This window comes from Cydia amplana, chromosome Z (assembly GCF_948474715.1).
Source record: "Cydia amplana chromosome Z, ilCydAmpl1.1, whole genome shotgun sequence".
NCBI lineage: Eukaryota > Metazoa > Arthropoda > Insecta > Lepidoptera > Tortricidae > Cydia > Cydia amplana.
In genome coordinates this window covers 10,434,293-10,444,758 of record NC_086096.1, presented here as the reverse complement: position 1 = coordinate 10,444,758, position 10,466 = coordinate 10,434,293, and the positions used below count along the sequence as shown (strand labels likewise).

Below are 10,466 nucleotides of genomic sequence, written 5' to 3'. Positions count from 1 at the left end.
TGCCCTAGAAAACCTTTAAGAAAAGTCCTAACTCGTAGAAAACAAATATACTCAATTCTGTTAGACTCTATTGGTTATACATATATAGGTAGCTGATATAATCAAATATTTACACTCAAAAGTAATGTGTGTGTGTACTTTGTACTTTTAGTGTCTTTAATCTGTTATTTCTATTTTATTGTTACCATTGCGAATTACTGTTAATGAACCACTTCAAAATATGATTTTAATTATTTAATTACATTCCGTAAAACTCAGTTCTTGTCCCGTCCCACATTTAACATAATTTAATTTAAACAGATACTAACTTGATCTGACGTATTAAGAATTGTTAACAAACACTATTTTTATTATATTATTTGTATCAAAATTAGAGGAGTAGATTTAATGCTGCAATGCTTTTAAAGTTTCAAATATTTTTTATGAGTAGGTAATGCGGTTTATTAGTATCATCGCACTTCGATAAAAGAATAAAAGAATTACACTGCTTGTAATTTAAGATATACTTAACCGGGATTCTTACTAGAAACAAAAGTTGACGTTACTTTTTAACGTAAACGTAATTCTACGATAAATAATTTGCTTAATCTATTAAATACTCAAACTAATTTTTAATATTTTTATTTTAATATAATTATCGTCCTGTTTCAGGAAATCTTTGATAAATCGCTTATAAAATACTATATAGCTGTAGAAAAATATTTTTCGATATTTTTTATGTCGATGTCTAACTATAGTCACTATCAACAATGTCCAATCTAGAACCTATAGTTACTTTTAGTGAAAGTCATAGAACGTTCATAATCTTTGGCTTTACACAAGATCATCTTGGTACTCATATCACATATCATTCGAAAGAGCGGGTTCTAGAAGTGGCGCTGGCGGAGGAGGGAAGAAGTGCAGCGGGTGAGAATCCAGCGCTGGTGTTGAGACTGAAGCCAGAGGCTCGCGGCGGGGTGGCAGCTGCAAGAGGTGCGCGCGGGGCGGCCGCGCCGGCGCCGGCGTTGGAGCTCGCCGTTAGCTGCCCTTCGACACCAGGTGGTACGGCGCGTGGATCGTAGCCACGCTGCCCAGCTCGGTCCGTCCCAACAGCTCTTCGGGGTGGTCGTGTTCGTGTTCACGCCGCTTCTCCTCGTTAGTGTAGTATTGAGCGGCGCGACGCCGCGAGTAGCACAACGCTGCCGCTACAGCCGCTAAAACTGCGACACATAACAACATCAGCCCTGCTATGACACTCATCTGGGCTTCGTGCGTACTGGGACACGGATCCAACCGATCGAAACTCAAGCTCGCAAAACTGGTTCCCCGTAACCGCATCGGAGAATAACATTTAAGATTTCTAATGGTAGAATTAAGAACTGTAGTAGACATATACACCAGCATGGTTCCAGCCGAACACTGATCACAATGCCATGAGTTTTTAGCCAAATGAACTTGCGCTATGGCTTCCAGTCTTTGCAAGTCCTGTTCACTCAACGCTTGTAACTTATTGTGTGAAATGTCTAGTCTTTGTAAAAATTTGGTTTTTGCCAGAAGTTTAAACGGAAACTTTGTTATTTTATTCCAGGACATATCTAAGGCAATTAGATGCTCATTATACGTAAAAAAATTTGGTGGTATAATTTCCAGGGAAAGGTTAGCAAGCCCAACACCATGAATTTCTGGTAGTATCTGAAGAGCTATCGCAATCTCGTTCAATGGCAGGTTGTTTCCGCTGAAATTGATAGTCTTCAATGATTCAACAAGAGGCGCAAAAGTCTGCAGATGGAACCTGTCTATTTTGTTGTGACTGATGTCCAGATGTAGAAGGGAGGTTAGGTTCGTGAGCGCAGCGGGCGCGAGCAGCGCCAGGCGGTTGCGGGCCAAGGACAGCACTTTCAACTCCCGGTTGCGCCCGAACATGTTGTCCACCACCACCGACAACTGGTTTCCATCCAGTTTCAGCTTTTTTAATTTCTTAAGACTTATAAATTCATCAGAGGTGAGATATTTGAATTGGTTTTCTCCTAAATCTAACTCTTCTAAATGAGGAATCAAATGATAAATCTGTGTATTCACTCTTCGTAAAATACATTTTCTGCACTTGAATATTCTTAAGTGTTGTATGTCTTTGAACACTTCGGGGTTCAAATCAGCTAAAGGATTATAACTCAAGTCCAGTTGATATAGTTTAGCTAGCATTCGAAAAAGTCTAGGCACTAGAGAAGAAATTTGATTGTTTGCCAGAATTAATATTCTCAAAGATGTGAGGTGTCTGAAAGTGTCGCTGGGCATTGTCGCTATACGGTTATGGTCGAGATGTAGTTCGGTAAGATTAATGAGTCCCCGGAAATTATCGGTCCCTATTGCGGTTAAATTGTTATATGTCAAGTTGATAAGTTGTAGATTTTGAAGCCCCCAGAAGGAGTACTGGCCTATCGAGGGTACGTTTGAATTGACGATGTGGAGTTGTCGGAGATTGGAGAACGGTGTTGGTTGTGTGAAGATGGGCCCGATGGTGAGGAAGTTGGGTCGTTCCTGCGGTGCCGAAATGACCAGAACCTGCGCGTTGCGGTCCAGGAAGTCGACGGGCACAGCGCGCATGCCGCCGCGCGTGCAGCTGACGCGCAACTCGTGCCCCTCGTCTGCGTCGTAGTGCGAGTGACACCGGCACTCCTCGGGACAGATACTCTCAGCGCCAGAGCTGCGATCTACCACCATTACCATCACCCACACCATCATCCAAAGATGTCTCCATCTCCTGTAACAAAATATTTATTTATTACTTTGTGCTCACTCATTAGCGTCTCGTTTCGTTTAATTTGTATTTGAATTCAGTAAAACGTAAAAAAATGGTCGTGTTAAAACCTGTATAAGTACCTTTTAAAAAAACATAAATATATGAAGGGCCTAATTAATGCAAATTTAACCCTGTCAACCATAGGGTTCAACAGAGAAAGGGTGCAAAAAGAGGAGTAATTATTATTTTTATACATGTTTACACATATTTAAGGGACTGAACGATTTAAGGACATTCGATTATCAACTACATCTACATACATAAGAATATAATAAGTTGAATTAAAATTGCTCACTTATTCATCTTATACAGAGCGGTATATAGGATTTTACAATAGGTAGGAACCGGTAAAATATTAGGTACCTATGCGTTAACAGCACCTAATTGCCGCTAAAATATCTGCTGAACCGAGCCAAATAAATCAACAGAAAAAACGCGCGAAAGTGTAAAAACTTGCTTAAACTCTGTGAGCTACTAACGAGATTAGAGCCTAGTGAAATATGCGGCCCGCTTTGTCCGCGGAATCCAAAACCCCTGAAAAATAACGCGCAGATAACAAAAGCCTTCTGACACGACGACTGAGCGTCATCCATTTTGTGAAATTCCAAAATATTCATTCGCACCTTAATGGAAAGCCTTCTTGTTTAGTTTTGTCACGTCTATGTAGGTATTGTAGCGGCGCTATTTGCGTTATGAAAAATATTTCTAGCAAATCCCTTTTTTGTATAAAACTTGGGTATTACAAAATTACAATTTCAGAAAATATTTTTGCAGACTGTGATTATAATTATAATGTCGTGACTTGTGAACTCGTGATGGCGTATGATATTTTTATTCATCACACGTACCTACTTCATACATTTGTACCGTTACACATGCATGTCAGGAATCACAAGTTATCAACATGTAGGTATGAATAATATTAAATACAATACTCGAATCTACTCCTCATTAGATATACTAGTTTAAAGTAAGGTATTATAGTTGGAATATTTTAAGGTGTCGGAATGTTACTTTTTAAGAGTTTTTCCTACAATTCAGACAATAGCCAGAATGATAATTATTTGCGTTTACGACGATTATCACTTGTACATTATACATGCGGATAATGATAATTGTAAAAAAAAAACAACGGGTTGCACTCCGGGAGTGCCGACAGAAGTGAAAACTCAATGACTAGTCCAAAATGTCTGCAGCACTGTATAATTGATCCATCCTTCATTCTATTGAAAAACTTTAGTTCCGAAATTGCTGGTCGCTGGTTGCTGGTGAGCTTGTTTAAAATTCGAAATTCAAATTTGTAGCGTTAATTGTTTAAAATTCGAATAGAAATTGTAAAGTTACCTTGCTGACCTCGCATCTAAATATAATGGTCATGAATCATGATATTTTGAGTTTTATTCACCAGTACTAGAGTTCACTTTTATTAGCGAATATCTGGGAGACCGAGCTTTGCTCGGAAAACATGTAAAAACTCAAAAATGCGCGTTTTCCCAGAGATAAGACCCAGCTAGATCGATTTTTCGCCCCCGAAAACCCCCATATAGTAAATTTCATTGAAATCGTTAGAGCCGTTTCCGAGATCCCCGGAATATATATATAAATGAATAAATAAATAAACAAGAATTGCTCGTTTAAAGGTATAAGATAAGATAAGATAGATATTAGATAGATAGATAGATTTCATCAAGGTGTTAGCTATATTGAATTATGTCATTGAGTTTTTCTTTGCCATGCCATCTAATTGAGTGGCCATCTAAACCTTACGGTCACGTGATCGCCTTACGCTGTCTCGAGTTTATAATTTTTTACTCACCTCAAAAAGTGCCCAGCGCCACTAAAGAAGTTTTCACTTCAAAAATATTCTTCCTGCCAAAACACATTCCCCCTAAGAATTCACTTAGTTAAATGTTGTTTAGAGGACAGTGTATAAAGAATACCAGTCATGTGCAACGTCTGAGTCCTTTAGATATTCGCTTGTTACTATTTACCTCTGCTACTTTAAGCCCTATGCTCCTCTAATATAAATGTCACCTGCTGGCAAATATATCAACTAGACATCCCACCGGCTGAAACTTAGCCCGCTTCTAAAGACATTGCAACTAGGCACTTTAGACATTATCGTTTAAACTTGAATTTTCCGTTATTATTTTTAACACCTCTACTTTTCAGGAAAAAATAGAATGTGTGTACCGTCAGCATCAATAGTAGCGGATGAAACAACCGGCAAAAAACATCTGCCACCCTGGAATACTCTCCCAACTAGAGATAAATATCTGCAGTTCGCATTCAAAAGTACCTATCCCTTACAGTCTAATTGTTCTACATATAGAGACATCTCTTTTTGTATAATGTTAGAGAAAGGCGTAATCAGATCTGAACAACTACTTTTGACTCTGACTGTACCAATGGCGTTTATTAATAATTTATTGGAATTGTTACTTATTTCTTAAGCTAACCTAACCTAAAATACTCGTACATAAATATGGAACTACACATTCTTCTTACTATAATGTAATAATGCCGTATAAATGTAGTAAAACCAAAGGTTATGATAAGACATGATATAAGTACAACGGCATACAAAAAAAAACGTGCTTTACAGTCTCTACGGAATCCTAACTAGAACTATTAAGAATAAACGGCTACTAGTTAAAATCCCGCTCAACCAATTTTACTTTCTTATCTTAGTTGGGATGAGGCTACCTCGTAACAATCTACTTACACGTAAAGCTCGAGGGTACCTCGAATCCGTTGTAAACCTCTTAAAGTCTGCCGTTCTCATTTGAATAAACGGCTTTGCTTTCATTTATAAATTAAAAGCTTTAAATAGGCCAATCTCCAGAGCACACAAATCTTATAGGTACCTCTTGGCTGCGAAACGCGGTGTGGTTCTGGCGATACAAACCATGAATCATGGAACTGAGAAATTACAGAAATTACAAGCTTAACACTTATAACTTATTCAATTTAACGTTAATATCTGGGAGACCGAGCTTTGCTCGGAAAACATATAAAAACTCAAAAATGCGCGTTTTTCCAGAGATATAACCTAGCTAGATCGACTTTTCGCCCCCGAAAACCCCCATATAGCAAATTTCATCGAAATCGTTAGAGCCGATTCCGAGATCCTCAAAATATATATATAAATAAATAAATAAATATACAAGAATTGCTCGTTTAAAGGTATTAGATAGATAGATAGATATACAGGTACACCATGGTTCTATGTTCATTGTATAGGTACCCCAAACTAGCAATGATTCGACCAAATTTGACCGACTTGGTTTGACTTAACATACGTGTTAACGTGTAATATCGTCTAACGTAATTACTATAAACATTCCATTATAAGCCCCACGTCTGTATACAGCAGGATGTTTTAATCATTGTTTTAACTTGGCGTCGTCTGAATGCTAATTAAATTCCATCAAACTACCAATGTTATGTCCCTGGCACTGGCATAAGGGAAAATTAACGTGACCTTTGTCACTGTCGGTATCATAAGAGGCATGATTTTATCCTGAAAAACACTTATAATTAGTTATTTATTTCTTAATAGGAAACAGCATGTAGAAGTTGGTACCTACCTAGGTTAAAGTATTTTATGCAATCGTTGTTTAAGAGAGGTCAAAAAAAGGCGAGTGGCGTGAGTAACAATTTGAGGCGAAGCCGAAAATTGTTAATAAAGACGCCGCGAGTATTTTTTGACTCAGTTAAACAACGTTGCATACAATACTTTTTCTACGACCAAGCACTTACTTTGAAATAAAATTGTAAATTTAACAAATATTTTTCATTCAAGAAGTAATACAGTAATTTTATACATTTAGCGTTTACGTCAAATCCGTTAGTTATGAATTATGATTTTTTGCAGACTTATTAGAGCCATGTTAGAATATTCTATAATTTTACTGGATTAAAGTAGCAAAGAATAAAAGGTACGGGCGGGAAAAGAATGAATTAAATAAAAAAAAAACATGTCTATGGTTCACTCATCTGTCAGAGATGACAATTAAAATTAGGTTGGCAATAATGTATTTCATATAATATTTTTTAAGTGATGATTACACGAAGTATCGTAAAAGTGCCAAAAAGATACTGCGTGTATGCACAAATACTTTTTAGGGGAATAGACTAAAAACTTGTCTTGGCAACTATAAGATAGGGATTTAAAGATGTGTGCACGACCCTTTAAATGATAAATAAAAGTACGGGAGTAGAAAACGTTTATAATATGTACTTCAGTTTACACTTTGACACCTTACTCCTTTATAATAAGGCGTAACATATCTTTTCACTACACCAGCTCGGAAAGGCTTACACTCACACTTCAAAAACTGATAGCAAAGTTGCATTTTATTCACATGTGAGGCAAAGTAATCAAATGCAAATTTTGAGTTGTTTTCTTATGTTTTACGGTAGAATTGACTTTTAAATGATGATTTTGGATGATAAATATTCAATAACATTCATTTGGATTTGATTTGGTTTGATTTTGTTTGATATTTTACATTTAATATTTGCTTCGGGTTGGTGTGGTGAAAAATTTTGTGTTTCACTCGGGAGCAAATTTTGTTTAACCCTCGTGCTTTGAAACCCTCGCAACGCTCAAGATTCCATTTTTCGAACCACTCGCTACACTCGTGGTTCTATTTTGGAATCTTTCGCTTGCTCAGGTATCAATATTAGCACGAGCGGTTAAACAACAACTTTGCCCCCTTGTAAAACAAATAACTATTGACGTCGACTGTTTAGCGCATTCGAATGAATACATTCAATAAGTGGTCATGTAATTTTGCAGCTGGGTGTATATAACTACGTTTCGTAAAGACAGGGGATCTCGCCGCCGACTTCTGGGTTGACAGTGTTAATTGTATGTAAATGTATGTAAGGGTTACCCGCTCACATAATATATAATCCGATATTGTTTGCGCCCTTTTGGCGCTATTTAAATAAAACAAATGTTAAATTAAATTACCATTTTTAATGGTATTCAATGAGTACAATATATAAGGTTCTTTGTCTAGGACACGCGCGATGGGTACGGTGGTTAGAATGCAAGAGAGTGTGCTTGCGGCGCGCTGCCTGGAGATGCGTTGCATAGGCGAAACTCTGGCGCCAGCATCGCGCTTTCTGGTTGGCCGCTGACCTCGCCGTGCATGTTGGCATCCTGGAGATGCAGGGCTGCGTTCTAACACATCATTGGTTGGCTCGAAGGTGGCGGTGCTGCCAACAGCGCTAACATACTCCGGGACGCTGAAAGCCGAGGGTCTTTCAGGACTCTCTCTGTTGTACAGGCAGCGGACATATTCGGTTGAGTGCTCGCTTGACTATCCCTCTAGCGGTATTGATGTCAGCTACGCGCGGCACGCCATCCTTTCCGTTATATAGTTTGACGACTCTGCCCATGCGCCATAGCAAAGGCGGCAAGCCTTCCTCCTTAATGAGTACGAGCTCTCCGAGCTGTAGATCGCGTTGCCTCTCGCGCCACTTGTAGCGTTGTTGCAGTAGGGACACGAACTCGGTCGACCAGCGTTTCCAGAAGTGTTGCCGCAGCTGTTCTAGCCTCAGGAAGCGGTCCAGGCGGTTCGGGTTCCGGTCTTGCAGTGGCGGAGCCGGCAGCGACGTGAGCGGCCTAAAAATGAGAAAGTGCCCGGGAGTAAGGGGGTAAAAGTCATTAGGGGAGGAGGAGAGTGGGCAGAGAGGCCTACTGTTCAAAATTGCCTCCACTTGGCTAAAAAGAGACGAAAGTTCCTCAAAGGTAAGGTGTGTATTGCCCAAAACTCGTTTGAGGTGAAATTTGGCGCTTTTAATGCCGGCCTCCGCGTAGCCATTAAAGTTAGGAGCATAAGCTGGCGCAAATTTAAATTTTATACCTTGACCAGCTGCAAAATCAGATATATCGTTTTCATATAACTTAAAAAAATCATTTATCTCTTTGGCTGCAGCTACAAAGTTTCTACCATTATCACAAAACAGCTCCGCAGGTCTGCCGCGCCTGGCGATAAATCTGCGGAGTGCCAGCACAAATGCATCTTTAGACAGGTCGCTAACAGCTTCTAAATGAACACATTTATATCTTAAGCATATAAATAGACACAGATAACATTTAGTGATTTTACATCCACGTCCACGGCGATCTGTTATTAAATAAGGACCTGCAAAGTCAACAGCTGTTGACGTGAATGGAAAATCAGCATTTATGCGCTGCGCTGGTAAATTGCCCATTATATTTTTTAAAGTTTGGCCAGCGATTCTTTTACAAGTGACACAATTGTGGGCCGTGCTCCTTGCGACGTTTCTGCCCCCGACTGGCCATATCAAGTCCCGTACTGAGCATAGCAATAGCTGTGGTCCTGCATGTAAGAGACGTATGTGTTCATGTGTAAAAATGAGTTTGGTTAGTGTGTGTTTAGCACGTAATAACATGGGATGCTTCTGTTCGTAACTACAATCTGAAGCATCTAGCCTTCCCCCGACTCTCAAGAGACCTTGTGAGTCCAAAAATGGGTTCAGAGTTATAATGTGTGATCTAGGACTCAACCTATGACCTTTGCGCATCGTTTCAAGTTCAGAAGCAAATGACTGCTGTTGTGCAATTTTAACTAAAGTATGCAAAGAGTCTGTAAGCTCTTGTGGCGATAGCGAGCCAGTTAATTTAGGCAGGCTGGGCTTACAGTTATTTATGAAACGGCGCACATAAGCCATAGTATGTTGTAGCCTTTTATATTTAGAAAATCTATTAAAATCAATGACAGATGGTCCATCGTCTGTGCTTGTAAGCATAGACATTACTTTGATTTCTGGCAAGACCTCCGGCTCGACAGAATTTAGCTCTGGCCATTCATTTTCAGGCTTTAATAGAAACTCGGGGCCCTTCCACCACAGAGCGTTTCCAGAGACATGCTGTGGATCAACACCACGCGTTGCAAGATCACTTGGATTTTCTTTTGTAGGTACATGTCTCCAGGTGGCTCCGGGAGTGAGACTGGCTATAGCGGCTACTCTGTTTGCTACAAAAGTTTTAAGTTTGGATCTGTCTGTCTTTAGCCAAGCCAGGCAGCAGCTAGAGTCAGTCCAGAATATTGTGCGAGAGACAGGACGTCTCCAGGCTCCTACTACGGCTGCATATGTTTGTGCTGCTAACAAGCACCCAGCTAATTCTAATCGTGGTATAGTTGTGCGCCGGATTGGAGCTATTCTGTCTTTCGCACACAGCAGGTGGACTTGTTGTTCACCCGAGTCAGAAATAGTTTTTACATAAATGCAGGCTGCATATGCAGTCTCTGCAGCGTCAGAAAAGCAATGTAGTTCTATTGTGGAGGGCGCCTCGCACAATACATATCTAGGTATACTGAGTCCTTTAATGTGATGCAATTTTTTTATAAATCGCGACCAGATTCGCTGTATTTCAGGCGAAACTGGCTCGTCCCAAGATTTGCCTTCTTTCCACAAAGTTTGTATTAATATCTTAGGTTTGACTGTGCACAGGCTTAAAAGACCTAAGGGATCAAATACTTGGAACGTTTTAGACAAAATTGTTCGTTTTGTAATTGTTTCATCAGAGTGATCATTTTTAATTGAAAAGTTTAATATATCTTGGCTGGGTTGCCACCCCAGTCCAAGTGTTTGACAAGCTTGACTCAAAGCTAGATGATCATCTTGATTAATGAAATCTGACTTT

The 10,466-nt window shown here is 39.4% G+C and overlaps 1 protein-coding gene across 1 annotated transcript in view; it reads right to left on the bottom strand.

Moving 5' to 3' along the window:
- Positions 1-619: 619 nt before the first annotated feature.
- Positions 620-10,466, bottom strand: part of LOC134661458 (insulin-like growth factor-binding protein complex acid labile subunit) — an 80,255-nt gene continuing 70,408 nt past the window's right edge. The window contains exon 2 of the mRNA XM_063517556.1: positions 620-2,740. Coding sequence (XP_063373626.1) covers positions 1,018-2,740 — 1,723 coding nt within the window. The 3' untranslated portion in view covers positions 620-1,017. The remainder of the gene's footprint in view (positions 2,741-10,466) is intronic.